The 22,623-nt window shown below is 39.1% G+C and overlaps 3 protein-coding genes across 12 annotated transcripts in view; 1 reads left to right on the forward strand and 2 right to left on the reverse strand.

Annotated features, from left to right (window-relative positions):
• Positions 1–16,861, forward strand: part of LOC140754145 (uncharacterized) — a 61,655-nt gene extending 44,794 nt beyond the window's left edge. For 6 of the 7 annotated variants that reach the window (XM_073089073.1, XM_073089075.1, XM_073089074.1 and 3 more), the window contains 13 exons: positions 67–184; positions 470–649; positions 1,074–2,791; positions 3,302–3,498; positions 4,270–4,377; positions 5,159–5,294; positions 5,777–5,838; positions 6,416–6,553; positions 7,004–7,127; positions 7,391–7,552; positions 8,248–8,432; positions 9,128–9,257; positions 9,774–9,992. In XM_073089073.1, coding sequence (XP_072945174.1) covers positions 67–184; positions 470–649; positions 1,074–2,791; positions 3,302–3,498; positions 4,270–4,377; positions 5,159–5,294; positions 5,777–5,838; positions 6,416–6,553; positions 7,004–7,127; positions 7,391–7,552; positions 8,248–8,432; positions 9,128–9,257; positions 9,774–9,977 — 3,462 coding nt within the window. In that variant the 3' untranslated portion in view covers positions 9,978–9,992. Of the gene's footprint in view, positions 1–66; positions 185–469; positions 650–1,073; positions 2,792–3,301; positions 3,499–4,269; positions 4,378–5,158; positions 5,295–5,776; positions 5,839–6,415; positions 6,554–7,003; positions 7,128–7,390; positions 7,553–8,247; positions 8,433–9,127; positions 9,258–9,773; positions 9,993–11,191; positions 11,212–12,940; positions 13,108–13,575; positions 13,702–14,146; positions 14,242–14,509; positions 14,577–14,661 lie in introns of those variants that run through there. The other variant, XM_073089079.1, reaches the window with a different exon arrangement.
• On the reverse strand, positions 10,343–12,549 carry LOC140754147 (uncharacterized). Of its 4 annotated transcripts, none has more exons than XM_073089085.1 (6): positions 12,357–12,549; positions 12,019–12,130; positions 11,729–11,771; positions 11,588–11,680; positions 11,127–11,247; positions 10,343–10,741 (listed from the first exon to the last, which is right to left on the reverse strand). In XM_073089085.1, exons 1-6 carry the CDS (start codon positions 12,398–12,400, stop codon positions 10,489–10,491), a joined length of 666 nt encoding a protein of 221 aa, XP_072945186.1. In that variant the 5' UTR covers positions 12,401–12,549; the 3' UTR covers positions 10,343–10,488. The 4 variants fall into 4 exon arrangements, with proteins under 4 accessions (XP_072945186.1, XP_072945185.1, XP_072945184.1 ...); XM_073089084.1 differs by having other exon boundaries at positions 11,717–11,771; positions 12,357–12,548; XM_073089083.1 differs by having other exon boundaries at positions 11,127–11,238; positions 11,588–11,771.
• On the reverse strand, positions 16,700–22,469 carry LOC140754146 (uncharacterized). The gene is made up of 13 exons (XM_073089080.1): positions 22,330–22,469; positions 21,372–21,531; positions 20,903–21,078; positions 20,574–20,777; positions 20,095–20,215; positions 19,665–19,835; positions 19,324–19,445; positions 18,981–19,124; positions 18,696–18,795; positions 18,352–18,528; positions 17,698–17,895; positions 17,301–17,396; positions 16,700–16,952 (listed from the first exon to the last, which is right to left on the reverse strand). Exons 2-13 carry the CDS (start codon positions 21,525–21,527, stop codon positions 16,872–16,874), a joined length of 1,746 nt encoding a protein of 581 aa, XP_072945181.1. The 5' UTR covers positions 21,528–21,531; positions 22,330–22,469; the 3' UTR covers positions 16,700–16,871.
• Between the last annotated feature and the right edge of the window lie 154 nt (positions 22,470–22,623).

Raw genomic sequence — 22,623 nt, forward strand, 5'->3', positions numbered from 1 at the left:
TAATAAAACTTAGATACTTCCCTATACATGTCGTTCTTCATCACATATTGTGTCATCTTGTCTTAGGTGCAAAGGTTAAAAGAAGAACTGGAATCGAAAGACAAGCAGCTACTGAGGCTAAAACAAAATCTAGAAGAGAGGGAGAAGTCCAGTGAACAACATCAGGCGATCTATGGAAATTCATGTACGTTGTATTTATTAAAATAATACACACTACCCAAAATCATCAATCAATATCTTGCGAGATTAGAGCAGAACTATTGTTAGCAGCTCCAACTACGGAAATACCTGAGAAAGGAAAACTTGTTGAAAATTAGTTTCTAGCTTTGATGTATTACCGTACCTAATAATTGAACATCTTCATTTCGATTAAAGACGAATTAACAACTCAAATCCTGAAATAACTGCTTTATTTTTTTTAGAAAATTATTAAATTATAACTTAAAGGATTGCCCATTTTATCGTACAGGCAACCCCAAAGACAAAGTGATCATACTGGAACGCGAACTTTCGAACGCACAGTCTAAAATCGCTCAGCTGGAAGGGCTGGCGAGGAGCTTGGAGATGGACAAGGAGCAGCTGGAGGCGGCCGTTAGGGACCAGGAGAAGGCTCTGGTATTTAAGGAGGACCAGTTGAACGACCTGATGGGTAAGTGGCTGGTTGACAGGGGTCTGTAATGTTAATTTTATTACTACAATATATATTATCATGTCTTAACTAAACCTGTGAATTGACGTTTTATTACGTGCATTTGTCAGAAATAGCAGAACGTTTAAGATACGTACTGTGGAGGAAGTAATAACAAAATATTCTCGTATTTAATTTAATAAATGCGATTAATATTATTTTTTATTTGTTTCCAACCTAGAGTAAATATTAGCTCTTGAATAATCTAAAACTTATTTTCCAAAACAAATGACTTTGACATTGATTCACGCAAATAAAAACTTATTATTGTTCATTACATTGTCAGTTGGACCGACTCCAATTGCATTACTTGTATTTAGGTTACCTATGACAAGTCTGTCCGGCCAGACGGAACTATCTAATTTGGAATATGATTCATTCGCAGCGCTCAAACTGGAGGATGAGCCGGACCAAAATAAAGAAGACCGAGCAGTTATTGAAGGCAAGATATCTGCTAGAACTCTAAGTGACATCGTCTCTATATCTGAATTCGACGAACAGGATTTACAAATGCGTCGGGCTGAGCTTAAAGCTCATAATTTAAGTCTGTCTGGCGTACAAGAGAAAGACAAAACTCATTTCAATAAGACATTACCCCCGGATGTGCAACGGCCGAACATGAGTTCGTTAAACTTGGAGTATGTGGATCATTTTGATGTAACCAACTACACGCCGCGCGCCGACTCTCTCCCCGCGCATTTGACGTCAACGCAAAACAAAGACTTGCAGTATAAGAGGAATGTTAATGAAACCACAGTGTTCGGGGTCACTGATAAGTTTGGCGACACCGCAAAGCTGGCAATGTCGCAAAAGATACAAGACAATTGCTCAATGTTCCCAAACAGGGAGGTAAGTGACAACAAAAATATTAGCGTCGAACCGAAGAAGATAAACTTTTCTCTGGAAGCCACCGATAATAAGACGCAAGAAGAATATATGTCTCTTAAGGAGTTGGGTATCACATTGGATGTCAAGCAGGAAAATTTCCCCGATATCTTGACACAGTTGAAACACGAGATCAAGAAATCTAGAACTGAGTTAGAAACGTGCAAATCGGAATTGAAAAACGCTGAAGAGCAACTCTGCGAGTTCCCAGCTTTGAAGGAAGAGGTCGAGGAATTGAAAGCTCTCTTAGAGAATACGATGGCTACAATGGAAAACGATAAAAAGTTTTACGAGAACCAGTTGGAAAGTTTTTCCTCAAATAAGAAATTATTAGAGCAAAGACTAACAGAATTGACTCAAGAAGCTAGCGAGAAATCGAAAGACCTACATTTGCTCAAAGAAGACATACTGCGCAGGGAAAACATGATTTTGGAACTTGCAAAAGAAAAACGTAACTTGACAAATAAACTAATGGAATTGGAAGGGAGAATCGATGAGTTGCAAAATAGAAATGCAGCCCTTGAGAAGTTTGAGTCTGAAAATCGTCAGATGAGAGAAAAAATGAGTGAATTACAGAAATTGGAACAGCTAGTCTCTGAGAAGAATCAGCAAATTGACAGCCTCAACCAACATTTGGATAGATTTGACGACTTGCAAAGATGTCTGAACGACAAAACGGAGGAACTGGAGAACTTGAAAGAAGCTTTAGAGGAGAAAACCAACGAATTATTCCAAATACAAGATTCTGTTGAAGCTCAGAATAGAGACATTGCCAAAATAAACGCAGAGAATGTCCAACTCAGCACTACTAATACAGAACTCAAGCTAACGTTGAGTAAATTAGAAAAGGACCAAGAGAACGCATCACTGAAACTTCAAAACAGCGAAAGGGAACTTGAGAGAGTAAATTCATTGAACAACGAATTGACATCGAAAATAGATGAATTAAAACATCTCACAGATAGGTTTAAGGACAAGGAGACTGAAATAGAGATTTTAAATGAAGACATTAATTCTTACCACCACGAAATAGCGGCATTGAAGGAACAACTGAAGATGGTATCAAGAAGTCCATCGCCGAGGAACAAGAGCATAGAAGAGAAGAGAACTCAGGACCGTCAGGCGAGCAACGACAAGAAACAACTGGCGAAGATAAAGAAGCAGATATCGCTGCTTCAGCATGAGCTTGATTTTAACAAGAAGGAACTAAATGACAAGGTTGGTTACTTAATTTATATTTGTCTTAATATAATGAAGTTTTGTCTTAATATTAATGAAGTTCAGGGAATAAACTTTGTGAATAAGTTTCTTACTATTGTACTTAATTATGTCAAATAATAGACAAAATAGAATGCACATATTTTTGAAGCAGATTTCACACTAATATTGATTTCACTTTTTAAGCTAAAGATGAATCAATAGACATTTTTTTAATTTATTTTCCTAATTTGGAACTGAACGAGTTAATATAAGAAAAACACATGCCCAGTATTATTCCACTATCGTATAGTGACTGCTTTAGCTTTTTATTAAAATCGGCCTCGTTACTCCTTTCAGCATTTTTTATTAATCCTTATAGATTCGGATTTGGCCTTGAAGGCCCATTAGAGAAAATCACCCAGTATATATTAAGTTAACTGTACAATGTAATAACAGGTTATGATACTTTAATATCTTCAATGGCACAAGTAACAGAAACGATAGATAGAAGTATCATATTTGTTCCAGGCCTTCGAACTAGCGAAAGCGAAGCTGGACGTGACGGAGCTGAAGAACACCCTAAGCCAGAGCAGCAAGGAGGCGGCGGAGCGCGAGGCGGGCGCGGCCGAGCTGCGGCGGCGCGCGGAGGCGCTGCGCCGCGACGCCGCGCGCCTCGCCGCCGACAAGGCGCGCCTCGAGGAACAGCTGCACGACCTCACCGCCAGGTGGAGAATGTTTGTTGTAGTTATCGCCAAACTGCTAGTCAGCTCTGAAGTTGTTCAAATTCAAATCTCATTTATTCAAAATTGATTCATATAGAGTACTTTTTGAAAGTCAACAAACTACCACCGCTTCGGAAGGTGATTCGCTATGAAGAAGAAGCGGTGCAAAAAACTTCCGAGCAGGTGTAGTTATACAATTTGCTATGGCGACGAGATTCATTTCTATATTCAGAGCGGACTAGCAGTTTTAAGTGGACTATACATTGTTGTTGTCCATTACAGTAACCAAATTCCGAGTGTAAGCGTGCATTTCCATTTTTCCATTAGAGTGCGAGGGAGAGCAGTGTGCGATGTCAAAGCTAAACAAAAAATATGCGTAGACTATACTTAGCTCCATCCGTAGCTTAAATCCTTAGAATTTATATAAAACTACATAGTTTTAACTAACCAGGGCTAAATAACAGGAACACATCCATAAATTACTCGTATCTATCTCGTTAATTCTCTGGTAGAAAAACTTCATAGACTCTGTTGAGAATAATATAGAGAGTAAGAATTCTAAGAAGTCTTGATCATAATGTTTTTTTAGTCATCGTTAAATAAACTGATATCTAATTTCTAATTCACACTTATGTATTACGCCGAAATTGAACTTTTAAACCGAATTTTAAACTTTCTTTCACACTTGTAAATATTTCTAATTTATTGAATTAATAATTGTTTTTATTACCAATGTAAATGAGTTTCTTTAACATTTTTTTTGTGTTACCAAAGGTTAAGAGAAGAATCGAATGTGAGCGAACTGAAAGAAAAATTACGAGAGAAAGCCGAGAAATGTCAGGAGTTGGAGGTGGAGCTGCAGGAGATGAGGGAGCTTCTTAAGTGAGTTTAAAATACTGCTATATAAAAGCTAGCAAGGATTAGCAAAGAAAAATATTAACTCGCCACTGTTAAACACTGTGTTCTGGTTTGAAGGGTGTGATGGAGGCGTTCCAACTTAATTCTGAAGACTAATAATGCATTTGTGGCCAACCGCTATTAGGAATAATTTATCTTATCTGAGGCTTATTACAGATATCTATGGGATATCTATGCTTCTTTGCTACTTCCACATTAAATAATAAAGAAAGAAGATACCTTTTATTTCCAATACATTAAATTCGCTTATACTAATAGTTTCTATTTGTGTACACTGATTAAACTTAATATTAGCTCCGACTGATATAGGACTGATCGGTGGATGTCAATACCACGTGTTTGTGGTTTACGGAATACGATATTTCCCTCGGGTCACAGTAAAATGATATGAGGTTACGATATTAGTTTATAATAGTGTAACATTGATCTGCAATATTGTTATTTTTGTTATTACAATGGATATAAATATAAAGCTCATCTTTTAACATAAATTTTGTTTAAAGAATATTTGCGTCTACTGCTTTAATGTACGATATGAGTGAGAGGGGTTTAAGCCATAATTCGCCGCGCCGCGGCATCTTGGAGGAGTTGCCAATGCATCGTCGGCTTTGAAGGAGAGCTCGGTTAGGTACGAATTGGCAGACTTCACATTCCTTTGAGATTGTTTTTAAGATATCATTACGAAGTCATTTAACCATGAGTTTATCGTGAATCTGAATAACACTACAATTGGTATCTGCTACAGAGTGCGTCGCTCCCCGGTGCGCGGGTCGAGCGCGGCGCGCGAGGTGGCGCTGCGCTCGCCCACGGCGGAGCTGGAGCGCGCGCTGCGCGACCAGCTGCACTACTCGCACACGCTCGACGACGACATCATGGACCAGGTCGATAACACACATAGTTCACGCCAAACTTCCAGGCCGCTCTGAACTTATTACGCGCAGGTGTAGTCGGAGAGACAACGCGGTCGAACACAGCTACAAGCAAATCTCCTTAATAAAGTAAGGGCATATTAACGCAGCTATGTACCCGCGGAGGGTGCCGTAGGCCCATTGCTGTCTTCGTCCCGCTAATATCTACAATTTGCTGTTGCTTCGCAACTCGTTTCTATATTCAGAGTGGGCTAGGAGTTCGGCGCGGACTTTACCTGATTTTGCTTCTTAGGGAATTAGTATACGAGCGACAGTTCATGATAATGTTCCGGACACCAGCGACTCTGTACGACGATCGTCGAAATGACGTGTCGTTCTTGTATTTAAACGATTGTATTAAAAAATGCACCTTTCCAAATTTATAATTAAATCTTTACTATACTTATATAGACAAATCACGAAATAATCTTAATATTATAAAATAAAATTTGCAGATACTATCCGCGAGCAGTGACGAACACGAAGACATCCCGAGGCTAGCTTTAAACACTTCCAAGTAAGTTCTCATATTGTTAACATGGTATTACTTTATAATGGTTTAAAATTGTATGTATTACCATAGCCAACTCAAGCCTGTCTGTCCGAACAATAACCATTATTTCTATAGTCTGATTCATAATTAGGTGTCCAAAATGTAAACAAAGAAATGTCATTGTCAAAATACGATGACAGGTATTGTAAACCCTAACAAATTAACAAGAAACAAAAACTTTACAAACTCAACAAAAAACTTAAACGAAACTTAAAAATAGCGGCACGTAAAATGTTTTGGATCCCGTTTGTGTTCCCATTATGACATTTTAATTTTCTACCATAAAAACCTTGTTTTTATTATTGTTACTGTTTGGAACGAAATTGAGGTAATATAAATATTGGAAAATGTAAATTGATCTTAATTTATTTAGATTATTATTTTATTACTTCAATATCGTCAAAAATAGGTAACTACCATTTGAAACATATTTTCTTGATAGGTCAACATCGTATACACTTTGGACACCTAATCATTATGAATCGGACTATAGGAATCATTCAATATTCCTCTGAAGTAATAAATGATTGTGTTGATGCAGGTCGTCAAGTTCGATCCACTCGTCGTCTTCTGAGCGAGTACAGCGGCTGCGCAGCGAGAACGAGAAGCTGCAGCTGCAACTAACCAACCTGGAGTCCCGCCTGCAGGACAAGGATGCGCTCATCACAGAACTGAACAGGTTAGATGGAGCTTTATATTAATTATACATTTAGGCTAATATTGAAAAACTTATTAATGAGGGCTTGGTAAGAAAAAATATGAAAAAAATAAAAAAAAATGCTTTTTTTATTATATCGCATCTAGAATTTTTAAGTAACAGTATGACGTAGTAATACAGGTGATTTTTTTTTCAAATTGGTCTCGTGATTCTCGCTTAGGAAAATAATATTTTTAAATGTAACTATTAACCCTTCGTTTTTAAAAAATAGTCTCCGTAACTATTTTGAGCATTTTTTGCTACTTCTTATAGTTTCGGGTTTAGCCATCCAAGCTCATTCAAATGTACCCTATACGCGTACACGTACACGTACAATACTGGTATGTACCCAGTAGTAGTATGTACGTGTATTGTTAACACTTCTAAGAGTGCATGTACAATGTACGCAATATAAACATACGTCGTGCGCAGGGTCCGCGAGCAGGCGGTGGCGGAGTGGCAGCAGGCGAGCCTGCGCCTGGCGGCCGAGCGCGACGCCGCCGCGCGCCTGCAGCTGCTGCTCGACGCGCACAAGGACACCGCCGACAGTCTGCAGGTATAGTCCGCGACAAACATCAACTCCGCTCTCAATGTAGAAACGAGTCACGTCGCAACAGCAAATTGTAGATATTAGCGGGACGAAGACAGCGCGAGAATCCCAAAATTTTCTTTGTGATGCAAAGTTATTTCTAAAATAGTAAAAAATACAAATACCTGAAATAGTACAAAATAGGGTTAGTTTAGACTCAGTATGATACCTAAATATAAGTTCAGCTACTCCATTCATTGTTTATAATGATATAATTTACTGCTCAACAGAATCAAGATTCGAGCATGATTGAGATGTTGAAACGTAGACTAGAGAGCTCAATGAAATCAGAGCTAGAGGTTCAAGAGAGGGAACAGAAGTTATTAAAGAGGGTGCAGCAATTAGAGAGTCAACTACCACAGCCTGAGCCCAGCGAGCAACTTAAAAACGAGGTTTGTATTGTTCTTTTTCAGGATATTAATAATTATAGTAGTTGTAGTGTTAGCCTGTAATATTTTTTTAAAGAATCAGTTGTGATTTACTTAATATCTATAAATTTTAGTTAGTTATATTAAGATGGTTTAGAAACACTAAAATTGGCATAATATAAAAAATATATTATTGTTATTTATAATGTTATTTTTTGAACTAAGCTAAGCTAAGTAAGGAAATGATAACTATGATTTCGCGGATTAACACGTTCCAACGATTCGCTTTGAGAGTCGATATAAATTTCGTTCATGTGCTGACGACTCGTCCGGCGAATCCAATGTTATAAATATAGGTGGCACTACAGAAGGAATTAATGAAAGCGTATTGGCATTGAACGTGTTAAATCCATAAATAGAGTAATAAAAATACAATAAAGAACCATTTAATGATGTTTATACAGAATTTGATTCTTATAAGCTATACTATCTATCAGGTAGTGGAATAATATAGGTGTAATTTTTTTTTCAAAATGAACTCGTTCGATTCCCGGCTAAGAAATAAGATATTTAAAAAACGAATGATGCAGTTTTAGTTTTTATCAAAATCGGCCTCGTAACTTCTTTCAACATTTTTCGCTAATCCTTATAGTTTCGGATTTGTCCCTGGAGGTCTATTTGAAAAATTCACCCTGTTTATCGTGTACGGTGTGCTGCAGATGGAGAGTAGCGCGCGGCTGCGGGGCGAGCTGAGCGTGTGCCGCGCGCAGCTGGAGCTGGAGCGGCGCGCGGCGGCCGAGCTGCGCGCCGCGCTGGAGCTGGCGCGCCGCACCGCGCGACAGGAGCTGGACGCGCGCGCGCAGCAGTGCGCCGCGCTGCGCCAGGACCTCGCAGACCTCAGGAGGTGCTATATACTTGTACAATAAACGTTACGAAAAAACTGGTGCAAATGACGTACGCGCGCATGTTACACGTAGAGTACAGATATTCACTGTCATTTTTATAACGACGTAGCGACACAGATGCATCCAGTATTGGAATTCGCGGACTTTTCGACTTAAAAAGAAAGTCAAACAATCATGTATTGTTTCATCTCACACACAATCTTAATATTTTTTACATACTGATTATTGCTTAGGGATCACATACAGGTACACTTTATAAACATTTGTATTTTTGTATTCAAAAATATTAAGAAATATTTTACAACATTATTTTTTAAAACTGCAAAATTCAATCTACAATAATCACACTATGAATTAAACCAAATAAATATTACTAAGGTATTTTTATAATAATAGTATGCAGTCCACCTGATGGTAAGCGGCTACTGCCACCCATGGACATCTGTAATCAACCCCAGATAAGATCAGATATTCCTACATGTGGTCGGTCACAGATGTGCCGCTACCCCTGAGGACTAAGCTGGAACGCCTCGGAAAAGTCTGTCTCCCTTACCACACCCTTCAAACCGGAACACAGCGCCTAACACTGCTGTTGTTAGGTAAAAATAGGTGTGGCGGTGGTGCCGCTGGAGTCGAACCACAAAGGGTTCTACCACCTTCAAATAACTTAACGTAACGTAACTTTAATATTCAGATTAAAACACGACGCGGGCGTGGAACTTGTACGAGCAAAGGAACTGATACGTACCCAGAGTGCGACCATCATGGAGCTGGAGAACAAACTCAACTCCGCTTCCAAGCAACGCCCTATCAATGACGCATTGGTAAGTGGATACGTTTGTATTTGTTATATTGTTTATTTTCAATATAAAATAGATTTTAATTGATATATATTAATAATGTATAATCTAAAATATAGAATAAAAATAAAAATAATATGTCCAATATACATAATTTTCAAAATAAATATAATACCCATAAATATGGTGGAAGTTTGTTTGACTAAGGAAAAGTATTTTAGTTACTAGTGGTTGTTCTTATTTAGTAAACAATGAGTAAATATAAAAGTTACGAAAAAATATTCTTATTACACTGTGTATTGACACTGTGTAGTAAGAATTCTGACTGACAGGAACTCCCTCATGGAGGATATACACCTTTCTTACCAGGCGTTCTACAAAATCGCTAGACGATTTCGTACTGAAGTCGTTTTTAGCACTCCCTCTCTCACACGTCCCGACGGCAGGATAGTCTTCGAGGATACTGAGAAAGTCGAATGCCTCGCAGACAGCATCGTACAGTTACAGAACGCTCGATCAGTGTATATGTGTCGTGTGCAGACGGAGATCCAGAGCCACAAGACGGAGCTGTCGCGCGAGCTGGCGTCGCTGCGGCGCTGCCTGGCCGCCAGCCCCGCCGCGCGCTCGCCGCTGCCCGCGCGCACGCAGCTCGAGCTGCAGCAGACGCCCGCCACGCCCGCCGCGCCCGCCGCGCCCGCCGCGCCCGCCAGCAACGACGACAAGGAGCAAGCTGTAAGTCGCTAGCGTACGCTGCACATTATGCGCGCTAATAGTGTTTACTCTGTGTTGTACGAAATAATTGCCCCAAATAATTAATTCTTAAGTAAGCTAGCCAGACAAATTTCTACTACAGGTTCAAGATTTTTGTGATTAGTAATTCGTATTTATATACAGTTAATAAACATTATAAAACATTATATAGGGGATAGTGCTATTATTTTAAACGAATATTTTATTGATAGTTATTAATTTATTTTTGTTTGTTATGTACAGTGACAGGTATTTATGTTGTTGATAAATATTATAAAACTGTTGAAAGAATTTGTTTTAATGTTTAATATTTTAAGGATATCGCTAATTTTATACTTCTTATAGTAAAAATATACACAACATTTGATATATATTTTATTACGGAATGTAGATAAATGAAGTTTACAGTCTGTATCTGTGCTGGTTATTTTCGGACATGTTGATAGTATTAAAAGGATCGATGGATACATTTGAAAAACGCTTCGACCGCGAAAATTCGGGCGCATCACTGCTTCGCGTTCAGGTGTATCTTGCTGCCGTCGTCGGTGTAGTCGGCGAGCTGCGCGGACTCGGCGTCGTCGTCGGCGCAGAGCGGCTCGATGGCCCAGAGCGCGGCGGCGTGCAGCGCCAGCAGCGCGGCGTACAGCGCGTACAGCGCGCCCGCCGCCGCCGCCAGCGCCAGCGGACACGCGCGCGACCGCGCCTCGCCGCCGCGCCAGCTCGCCTCCGTCCACGCGCGGAAGTACTGGCACAGCTTGCTGCAACATAACGTTGAAATTACGAATATAGAAAAATTCAATACGGACATTTTAAGATGTGTAATGTTAGATCTACAAGAAAAATGATTTTGACACATGAGGAATGTTTGTTAAAATAAACAAACTTACGCGCAAGAACAAAAAACAATTATGAGGGTAAAAGTTAATTATCTCATGATAAAAATTTTGCTCATAATACACATTTAGATCTGTATTTAGTACGGCATCTGTACGTTAAACAGTAAAGAAACGTGCGAGAAAAATTATATGTCCCAAACGTGAACGTTGTACTGCTTATACATAAAATCTAGATGTTCATTCTATCATGAAGTATACAACTCAACATGGAATATGTAAAAGTTTAGTAACGGTAGTGTGGTCTCACCGCACGGCGGGCAGCGCGCGCTCGAGCACGGCGACGAGGCAGTGCAGCGCGTGCGTCAGCAGCAGCACCAGCACCCACACGCACAGCAGGTACGGCGGCCACCGGAAGCTGCCTATCGCCGCTGACACACAGTCACACCACAATACTTTCATAAATACACAGGGACGCGATCAGTCGTTGATCAATAGCAAATGGAATATACCAAGAATGGCAAATATAATTAAGGAAACCTGTGGCTTTCTGCATAAATGAACATTAATTTTAATGATGACTAAACTGGAAAAGAATTCTTCATCGTGTTCTCATGGACGTGACAAGTATACTTGAGCTGATGGGTCGACTACAGCTTAAACGGAATAGTGTATGACAATGATCATTTGAGCAGACCCCGGTATATTGCTTTCTCAACCTAAGAGGAGACGGTGATCAGTGGTGGAGCAGTGTGAATAGCCAACATGTACCTTGTATGAGCGCGCGGTTGGCGTGCACGTCGACGTCGGCGCGCTCGGCCAGCTCCAGCGCGCGCCGCCGCACGCCGCGCATGCGCTCCGCCGCGCGCTCCGCCCCGCGCTCCGCCCCGCGCTCCGCCCCGCGCTCCGCCCCGCGCTCCGCCCCGCGCTCCGCCCCGCGCTCCGTCTGCGAGGACTGTCACCAAACAAATGTATTATATTAATACGCAATATAAAAAAAAGAAAAAAGAAGATAAAAAAGAATTTCCAAAATGCTCCTCGACAGAGATTTGGCTATCCAAGAAATTAAGAGAAACGATCATTCTCTCCAATCCAAAGAAAAACATATTCCAGACCTCTAATCTAATTAAACATATTCATTACTATAATGAAATATATTTATTATAATTTAAAGTTAAAATATATTTAACAACTTTACAAACCGTGGGTGTGATTCTGCCATAGGAGTACTTTTTGACTTCCTTCTCTTTCTCCTCCGGCTTTTCCTTTGCGTTCAGCTCGGTCTTGGTGATCGAAGGGTGGTCCCCGCACATGCTGTAAAGAATAATGATACCGTGCCGGTGCCATTTTCCTTGCAGCTATAGTATTTGTTTGTATAATCCATACACGCAGTACTATGCCTGGCGGCCTCTGCGGTGGCGCATATACGAACGTGTGAAGTAATTAAATTAATTTAATGGCTATAAGGAAAACGGGACCTTTTTCTTTGCTGGGCAATGTATGCAACCGGCCTTTTTTGTAATTGTTATAAATGACTTACATCATGTTCGGTACCAACTGCAAGTCGTTCTTTGTGTGCTCCATATTTTGATGCAAATATCTATATCAAATGTATATTATCATTATAAAACAGCGGAATTTTTATTATCAATCTATTCTGTTAGGACATTTGCGCGAGGATGACAATAACGTCAGCGGAGATGACGGCGGTGTGTCAGTTTCTAATTTTGAAAATGAAATGACAAGATATGCACTCACTGACTGAATTGAAGTAAAAACTTTTTAAATTTATTTTTAATTTTCGACATAAGTTTTTATAGACGGAATAATTTACAATATTTAGTGCATTGCGTAATAGTTTACAAAATTTACCGGTTTATTGCGTTAATCATATTTTTATATACATTTATGTATTTATATTGTCGTTTATACGAAATATTATCATATATCAAATTGATTTTACTTATTCAACTTTTATTTAATCTTGAACAGCTTTTCTGTTTAACATATTTATTAGTTGAATATAATAAGTAGTAGTAAGATAGTGCACGATGCACAAGTATTGTGTGTAAGTTCCACCTCTCGTCGTTGTGATCGAGCGTAACCGTGTACGTCGTCGTTCAGATCCGGTACCTGCACGGGCGGTGCCTGCGGCTGGAGAGCTGGCGCAAGGCGCTGGTGTGGCAGAAGCGGTACCTGCAGCGCGTGCTGGCGGGCTACGCGGAACTGGAGCGCGGCCTGCGCCTGCCCGCGCGCGCCCCGCCGCGCAGCCAGGGAGTCAAGCGGTTCCGGTAACTTATCTGATACGATACTACACGATGTCTTGTTCCTGATCTATCCTGTTTTTTTTCATTTTTAAGACGTAACTTGTGCGATTTTTTAAGTTACATATTTAGATTTTTTTTCCCTTTTTTATAAAACCGTCCAAGTTCGTTCTATTAACTCCAGTAAATATTTATGTACCTAATGGTATAGTCCGCGCCAAACTGCTAGTCCACTCTGAAGTTGTTGCGCACAACTACAAGCATATTTTCCGTTGCAACGTACGGGCACAATAACGCAGCTATGTACCCGTAGGCGAAAGCTTGTAACGAACGGGTGTCAGGAGGGCCTCTACGCTGTATTCGTCCCACTAATATCTACAATTTGCAATTTGACTAGACTCGTTTCTATGTTCAGAGCGGACGGAGCGGAGTTTGGCGCCGACTATACATAATATAAGTTTCTCAATAAAACATTGATCATGTCGTGTTCGTCAGGTGCGTGGCGACGGCGGTGGTGATAGTGCTGCGCATGGGGTTCCTGGTGCGGCGCCGCCACCACGTGCGCGCGCTGGCCGCCGCCTGCCTGCTGCGCGCCACACCCGCCGCCACACACAACAACACGTCAGTATACTAACACTAACTAACACTTTGCTACTGTAAAGTGTACATAAAGAAAACACTATCACATTACTGTAAAGTGTTCATAAAGAAAACACTATCACATTACTGTAAAGTGTTCATAAAGAAAACTTTCCTTAAACCACTTCAATTTTATCTTGCTTTATGTTGATTTAATGACGTAACTGCACTATACGAGTATGTCTATTAAGAGGTTGGATATGATATACCAGCCAAACTTTCAGATCTTTGGCTGAAAGTCCGCAAAATGGAGACTTGTGTTACTGTAAAAATATCAAAATTTTGAAAATGTTGCTAATTAAAAAAAATACGATGACAACCCAGAATACGCATGCCAATGTTTAATGATCCTATGCAGAAATGAAAATGAAACAAATCGCATGTCTCATTGCTATATTTAGTACATAAACGTGTGAATTTGTAGAAGTACGCCATCGCCCGGCGTGGCCGCGGCGCCGTCCACGCTGGCGCGGCGCCTGCTCAAGCACGAGCTGCGGCTCAACCTGCCCGCCTCGCCTGGAGGTACGTATCCACATATTTCGAAATTCTGACTACTTTTACTCGAATAAATGAACTCTCAGGCGCTACAATTCCAGATATTTATTTAAAGTTAAAAGACTGCGTTTTTAATTGAATGAATATTCCGATTTCTTTGTTATTTATGTTTGTTTTGGATTATATTACGATAATGATATTAAAATTATAGTCATTCTATTTTCGCTTATGTATAAAGTTGTATTGCGAATGAATTTTACATTTAATTTTACATATTTTATCATATTTTTTCCAGTGGGCGATTTCGTTCGTCGATCGCCGTTTAGCACTAATTCGCCGCAAGGGGAACCATTTATCCTTAAGTGAGTTACGATTCATTATTTTTATTTGTTTTAATCTCTGTCAAACACATTCAATTTAAAATTAAAATGGAATTAAAAATTCCAGTTCACCTCGCGGTGACATGGCCACCGCCTACCTCAACAAGCTGGAAGTGGTGAGCCGCTGCCTCAACCAGACGCTGGAGCCCGCGCGGGACGTGCCCTGAGCGCCCGTGACGTCACGGCAGCCAGCTCGGGCGCGGCGCCGCGCCGGACGTAGCCTTCACGATGCACGTATCGAAATAATGTACATTTGAACAGAGTGATTGGGAGGCATTTTTAAATTATTTTCCGACGGCATTTCCTCACGACTAGCATCTAAGTATTAGATTAGTGCCAAATTGACGTATTTTTACTTGATAATTATTGTTACTTAATTTATTAAATTAGTTTTATTGTGTACAGTTAAGAGTGAGTCGGATATTCCATGGGTTCGGTTGTTACCACTCCGCCTAATTGTTTGATTTTTTTTTTTCAAGTGCGGGTTATGAATGTAATTTAGATGTAATACGACGTCCGATTTGCCTTAATAAATTAATTGTAAATCCATTTTGGTACAAGAACTTTTTATATTTAAATAGGTTGAATAGTATCATAGTTACTCTAATACTATCTTTCGAATAAGACAATATCTACACCAAAAGTCTGGTTTTGACATTGAGCTAACATGACATTGAAATATAATAATGATATTCAGAATAATAATTTTAGATCAATATAATAATAATGTATTTAACATAAAAAGCAGAAGTGTAAAACTTTAACAAACCAAAAAAGGTGCTGACTCCCGACTAAGGTTATCACAGCAATATTCGGTGCCTAGTTTATTAACAAGTTTATTATTGATGATAATCGATGACCTTATTAACAGTATTTGGTTCTAGAATAAAAAGTTTTAGTTATTTAAAAAACTAAATTCATATATCTTACACATCGCATTTAAGAATATAACAATACTTAAAGTTTACGATTGTTCTGTTTGTTTTATAAACACTTCATTTCATAGGTGCAGATTATAAAAAAAATCTTTGGTAAACTTAGCTATATTTCTAGATTGACATTAATACCATTAATTAATTGATAAAGAGTGATAAGAGTTTGGTTTCTCCTTTTTAATATTTTTTTCAATTTCGTGGCATTTTGTGTTATCTCTAGATAACAACAGAATAAGAAAAAACAATACAACATATCTATGATTCTGTATAAATATTTGTGAATATGATGTGATCTCTTTATTAACGCAGTCCAAGAAGTTTATCTATATTAAATAAAGAGTTAGCACAAGTTGTCTTGCCATGTCTCGTATTAACGTTCTATAGTAATGTATCATAATAATGATTATTGTAGTGTTTTTGTATTATAAATATTTAAGAGGGGACGCACGAAAGTACAAGCTAGGAGTAAGTTAGCATAAGCCGCGACCGAGTAGTTCCGACCGACATTCTCGAACGTTCCACGACTTTCCAAAGCATATGAATTCATGGCAAATTTGATAAAAAAATACTTATTTTATTTATTTTGGTAAAACATCCTTTTTATTTTATTATTTTTATTATTATGAACTGTTTTCTTTTGTCTTTTTTGTTTATTTTAGATATTATGTGTAAATGGATTCAAATGCCCTGGAATATAAATAATAATAGTTTAAAATTGATTTATTCTTGTTGAAATAGATTTTTAAGACAGTTGGACAGTTGCTGTTATTAACGAATTGTAATATTTTTTCTTATTCAACCAACGAACCTGGAATTAGTGTAACAAAACGACAAACTTGATACTATTTTATTGATGCCTCTTCTATTAAATCGATTACAATCTAGACAGACCGATAGATACTTCGTTCATAAAAGCAACTGTTCACAAAACAATATTAGACAATATCTCGTAAGCCAAAGCAGAAAAGTATTACGAAGCTGTGTTAAGAGATGGATTCCATTTTATTTGTATTACTGATTCGTTAGCACAAATTATATAAGGTACGATTCACGAATAAACATCACATGACTTCTATTAATATTGTATGTAACCACCGCGATCGACTCTCTACACTCAAAGCGACCAAAGATTCTGTTAGTGTTAGATTATTTACAAATAAGAAACTCGTCCCAACGAAAAAATGTTTTATTTCACAACAAATTTGTCATTGTCTTTTTATTTCTAGTCACCCGAATGGAATTTCACTAATGTGCCATAAAAGATAAAAGCTCTCTTGTCAAAAATAGTACACGTTCTAAAGTTGAGATGAATAAATAATAAAATATTTTCTATATTGTCGTTTCACTTCCCCTTCTTCAGTTCGCAGCTGCACTGCGGCGTCTTGCAGGGAATAGTTGTTATCGGCGGCAGAGTGGTCTCATGCTGAAATATACATAAACATAAAATCATGTGGACAACTGTAAAAACCACCGCGGTCCTAAATAAAATGAATGATGGGCATTCTTAAATGAGTATTACAATGTCCATCGTTCATTATAAAAAAAGTCTGTATGATGTAACATGATTTATGTTATTTGAACATATATGATTACCTAATTGACTGGATAAAGAGTATGTAAAGCACACCAAGCCGATCTGTTACGTTAACAGGGTGACAAAAGTTTAATGTTGTCTAATCTTTTCACAGAGAAATATTATGTTATACTTGTAATCCATATTTTGGGAATGAGTATCATAATTTAAAATGAATAAGCTTGTGAAACATCTTACCGAGGAGCTCTTCCTCTGCAATCCATTGGCTCTTCCGATTCTTTTGTAATCCATCACAATCTCCTCCTTCGCGTTGCTGGCTTTCGGGGGCTCGGCCTGGGGAACAAAATATAAGTAGGTAAATAGGTATGTTGGACTTGCTTTCCTTACAAATACTATACCGAAATTTACCTCTGTAAAAAGAGTGGTAGTAGATTTATTAAGGGCGTGGTTATCATATAAGACGATATCATAGAGAGGGTTTCGGACTCTAAACTAAAAGGGAGCATTTAAATTATTAATATGTTAGTAGGTTTCTCTTTGTGAGATGAAAACACATAGAATGTAAGTGTTAATATAGTAATGCTAATAGTAGTTAACAAGAAAGAGCGTTAACATATTAGTTGCAAGAGCATACCTCATGTAGCCCGTCCCTCTTGGCGACGTCCAAAGCGGCGTCGTCGTCGTCCGCGGTGACGGTCTGCTTGGGCGGCGGTGGCAGCTCGTAGCCCGCGTCCGGCTTGGATTGGTCGCGCGGGGCGTAGCGCTGGAAGTGCTCCTGTATCGACGACGGCAGCTCCGGCATTGGGTACAGCCGGTACAGCTTGCAGTAGCGCTGCAAGGAATAGTTGTTAAGGATATTCATGAAGTATGTCTGTGGTGTGAGTGATTTGATTATCGAATTTGGTTTTTTTGTCGTAAAGAATATATTCCAATTTTAAACGGTAATTAATCAAGGCATAATTTAAATGGTACCTGTAGTTTCAAGGTAATCTTTAGTGATTTATGTGGGTGTCTAGAGAAAAGTAGGTAGGTAAGACAAAGTTACTCGGGTCCTTCTTTGATACTTTTGTAAGTATACTGTCTTCCAAATTTACAAAAGGTAGATAGGTATAGTCCGCGTCAAACTGCTAGCCCGCTCTGAAGTTGTTGCGAGCAGGTGTAGTCATACAAATAACTATGGCAACGCGATTCATCTCTACATTCAAAGCGGACTAGCAGTTTTACGCGGACCATAACATAGCGACGATGGTGTTGGTTTGGTGGTGGTGATGTTTAGGTATCAACTGACATCAATAGCGCGGTGCAGCGCGTAGTCCGGGCGGCCGTGCCGGCGCGCCTCGTCGAGCAGCGCGGCGGCATGCGTCAGCAGCTTGTTGTCGGCGGCGCGCAGCTTCTGCTCGGCCAGCTCGCCGTAGAAGTAGCGCCGCTCCGCGCGCTCGCGGGCGTCGCGCTCGTCACGCTCTTGCTAACAGGCCAAGTAGGTAAAATGACTGTATATTCCCATAAGGTCCTACAAACATTTTCATTACCGTGCCTTAATAAGACACTATAACCACGTGAGGTGATAAGTAGTCAAGTCTTTCGTCTGTCAATTTATCTTCTATATGAAGACACGTTCAACACGATACTCACCCACAACTTGAGAATATCTTCGCGATACTCCTTTATCTTGCGCTCTTTCTCCTCGCGCAACTTTTCCTGGAAATCTTCGTACAACTCAACATTTTTGAATCTGCAAGAAATACTTGTACCTTTAGCGTTTTTAGTAACATAAGCGAAATATAAGTATGGCGTATTGCCGTAAGTATATGACGTTGCCGCCGAGGAACCAAAGGAATGGCGTTACATTGTTGTAGGTTGTCTCACCACACTTTTTACAACTTCATACGTTACCAAAACGATTTCCAACCACTCCACCTGTTCATGATGTCCCACTGGCGGACGGTGTTAAAGTCCTGCAGGCGCTGCGCCTCGTCCCGCAGGAACTTCTTCCTGTCCTCCACCCGCTGCTGCTTAAACTGCTCCTTCTTCTTCTCCTGCGCTTGGCGGCGAGCCTCGGCTCTAGAGAAGAATAAATGTAAAAAAAAAATGCAATTAATGTATTTCATCCGACCTCTTACGCTGGAGAGGTATAATAACAAGGAGTTTATAAATTTCATTTGTTTCAACTGCGAACGATAGCCAAAAAGGAAAAGAAGCAAAAATCGACAGGGCACGATGATTATTAGGTAATTATCCTCATGAACAGTTTAAAACTTACATAGCTTCTTTCTCCTGTATGGCCTTTTGCAGTATTGCCTGTTCCTTGGCCTCCCGCGCCGCGTCTCCAGACTCCAACTTCTGGCTTATTTTCTCTAGAACACGAAGTTTCTCGTCTTTCACCTGAGAATAAGACAAATATATAAATTAAGTTAAATCTTGGATTGCTGCTAACATACACATTACACATACATCTACGAAAATCTTCATTTGTAAGTGATGGTCGATCGATTGAAATAAAATTAATACGTAGTCCTAATTTCACATCAGTTTCTACAGATTTTTCATTTTTCCTGTACTATTTATGAGGTAAATTCTGTACAAACGTATGAGTGAACTCACGTCCTTCTCGGTCTGCCGCCGCTTCTGCTCGATCCTGGCGCGCGAGCGCAGCAGCACGTCCAGCAGGCGGTCGTCCATGCGCTCGCGGGCCTCTTGCTCCTTGCGCCGCTGCTCCGCCTCCGCGCGGGAACGCTTCATGTCCGACCAGATGCGCGCCTTCTCTGCTGCTTGCTGTCGTCAACATGTAACGTGTCTAATACATCGCTGTTTTCAGGAAAGCTATTTCTATGAACAGCTAAAGTAATTTTAGTAAATTGTCTATAAAAAAATCCTAGTTATGAGATACTTGTATTTTTATTGTAATTAAAATGTAGGAAAATTGGAGTGGTTTCGAATTATAATAGCACGGTTGCAATAGTTACTAAATGCATCCCTTTTTTGACAACAATTAGTCGACTACCTATAGTTAAAATGTAAAAAACATCCTTACAAATTCTTCTTCAAATTTCTTGATAGCCGCCATCTGCTGATCTGCTTTTATGTTGTCGATCTTCTGCAGGTTCAGCTCCGTCTCGTATTCATTCCTGTTGCGGTCTGATACTTCTTTGGCTCTAAAATTTTTAAGCATATTTATAAAACACGAATTTATTTAAAAGTTTGGTGTCTAAGATTAGTTTTCGTCAATTTTTAAAACACCAATGATAGTATGTTAAATCATTCACCAATTTAATTCTTCATAATATTTGACGTAATGACAACCTAACAAATATATACTTAAAAAAGGCAACAAATTGTCACAATTAATATTTTTTATTACTTTTCAATAAAGGAGGTCACCTCACAACGAATTTTATATTTTTACTGTCAATAGGACAACAAGTACCTATATGGACTTTATATTAAGTTGTGTGAATTATCTTCAAAAGTAGCTGTATGAGTGCAGTGAAAGCGAAACAGAGACAAACTGACTGCTCAAGAATATCGTTCTGATGCTTCTTATTGGCTTCAAAGCGGCGCTTTTTGCGCAGCGCCATGAGCTCGTGCCACTCCTTCGACTTGCGGATGATGTCGTCGTCGTCCTGCCGCTTCTGCTCCGCCGCTTGACGCTTTAGCTCTTCGTTGAACTTCAATTGCTCTAACCTCTCCTTCTGGATTACTGTTTCTATGACCGCGCTATAAAATTTATTTTACTCATTAATGATTCCAAATCCAAAATGACGCTTTTTAGAATTTCTACTTATTTTACAAATAAATATAAAAATCGGACCTTTTGACCTATAGTGCGTCTATTTACAAACCTAAGCAACAACTTCGGCGCGTCTTTGTTCTTGAACACCGTGTCCCTGGCGCTGTACATGAGCTGCTCCTGCTCCTCCTGCTTGCGCTTGATGTACCGCTTGTAAAACTTCGTATTCGCTTGTTCGGCCGCTTCGATGCGAGCGCGCCGGAGTTCCTCATTACGTTTATTCACATTCTGGCGAACAGCTTTAAAAGCTATATTTCTTTTGGCATTTAAGCGAAAAATAGACCATAAAGTAAATTTTATTCATTTCGCTTACATTCCTAGCATACGAGTATCTTATGATATTTTGGTTTAAAGTAGTGCATTTGATGTGCTCTTAAGATTGATTTGAACTCGAGTTTACATAGTCGTTATATCTACTACTTATATCTTGGTAATTTACCTGTCGTTTGAGATGCAGTTCTGCGTCTGCAGTAATATTATTTATAGACAAATTTTGACTATATATGGAGAAAAAGTCTTACTTCGAGTGAGTTGGGCCAATGCTTGGTCATCTGTTGGCTGACTTCATTCAGGTACTTGACGTACTCTCGCCTGCGCGTTGTCTCCGGGTCCTCTCGGTTGGCGTCCGTCCACTGCGCTATTCGCGCCCATTCCGCCTTTGTCATCACTACCGGCATGATGCTGGGAACAAAAAACTTTGCATTGTATGCTCAATATGTAGAACTCCTGTCATTTTCGGATGTCCATGGACGGAGTGTTATATTTCCTGCTTGCACGATTTGCATTTCCATTGAAACATTTCAAACACGAAATGTTGTACCAAAATAACCAGACCCTAACAGTATTCAATATTCTGTCCGGTATCGAACCCTGAACCTGCTCTCAGTTTGGCAGTATTGGAAAATAATCTGATCGAAGCATTTTTATCTTAAGTTAGTTAATAAAACCTTACTTTAACGTGACGTACCTCATTCTGAGTATTATATTATTTCTTTTTTTGTTACTGAGGATGTAATCTAGTGACTTTAGTATTAATATCTAGTAGCAACACAATACCATATATTTCACGCGCAACTACTTAAGCTATCGATCAAACATGAATTAAGTACCTATTTATTCTGTTACTATAACTACGATAGCATGAAGACAAGATATTTTGCATCCGACTACGGAGCGTATTGTTTTTCGAGCGTATGTATGTATGTGTGTTTGTCAATTGGAATGTCCTTTACTCCTGTGTAGGGTCCTCATTGGTCCTTTAACCTAAACAGCTGGACGATCTTTAACATACGGTGTCGTTGGATGCGTCTAAATTGAGGGAATGGCATAGGCTATTACAAATATACATAGAATTATAGTGTTGTTCTCAGTGCAGGGCATGTGCAGGGTGCAGAATTATTTACCCTATAGCAATAGGTACCAAATGATTCTATGGTAAGTGAAGAAGGTAATAATAGCTGTTTAGATGCCAGTACTTACAAATATTAATTAATTCAGAATACTCGGATACTACGAATTATCCTAAAATGTACTTCTTTTCAACTCTTTTATAAACTTCTTTTTGAGATATTTTTTCTTCTAAAGAAATTAGAATGATTGAAGTTTGATTTCATTTTTCATATTTTTTCTTTTTGTTATTTTTGGAGACTTTATGAATTAATATTTATTTCAGTTATTTCTTTACTGTAGTGAACGTAATTTTATCTATTTATTATTAAGAAATTTAGTAAAATATAACAATGATTATGAAGGCTCATACAGAATAACAAATGT

Source organism: Epargyreus clarus, unplaced genomic scaffold (assembly GCF_041222505.1).
Source record: "Epargyreus clarus isolate Ecla_fem2 unplaced genomic scaffold, WU_Ecla_fem_2.2 ptg000027l, whole genome shotgun sequence".
Lineage (NCBI taxonomy): Eukaryota > Metazoa > Arthropoda > Insecta > Lepidoptera > Hesperiidae > Epargyreus > Epargyreus clarus.

What these genes read in the sequence shown, in the direction of transcription:
- LOC140754146 (XM_073089080.1), bottom strand. Translation starts at nt 21,527, where the DNA reads ATGCCGGTAGTGATGACAAAGGCGGAATGGGCGCGAATAGCGCAGTGG. An exon ending in CAGAACGATATTCTTGAGCA is followed by an intron (nt 20,216 to 20,573) that starts GTCAGTTTGTCT and finishes TAAAAATTTTAG; the next exon opens with AGCCAAAGAAGTATCAGACC. An exon ending in AGAAATTTGAAGAAGAATTT is followed by an intron (nt 19,836 to 20,094) that starts GTAAGGATGTTT and finishes TGTTGACGACAG; the next exon opens with CAAGCAGCAGAGAAGGCGCG.
- LOC140754147 (XM_073089081.1), bottom strand. Translation starts at nt 12,400, where the DNA reads ATGGAGCACACAAAGAACGACTTGCAGTTGGTACCGAACATGAT. An exon ending in CAGTTGGTACCGAACATGAT is followed by an intron (nt 12,131 to 12,356) that starts GTAAGTCATTTA and finishes TATTCTTTACAG; the next exon opens with CATGTGCGGGGACCACCCTT. An exon ending in CGCGCGCTGCCCGCCGTGCG is followed by an intron (nt 10,742 to 11,126) that starts GTGAGACCACAC and finishes GTTATGTTGCAG; the next exon opens with CAAGCTGTGCCAGTACTTCC.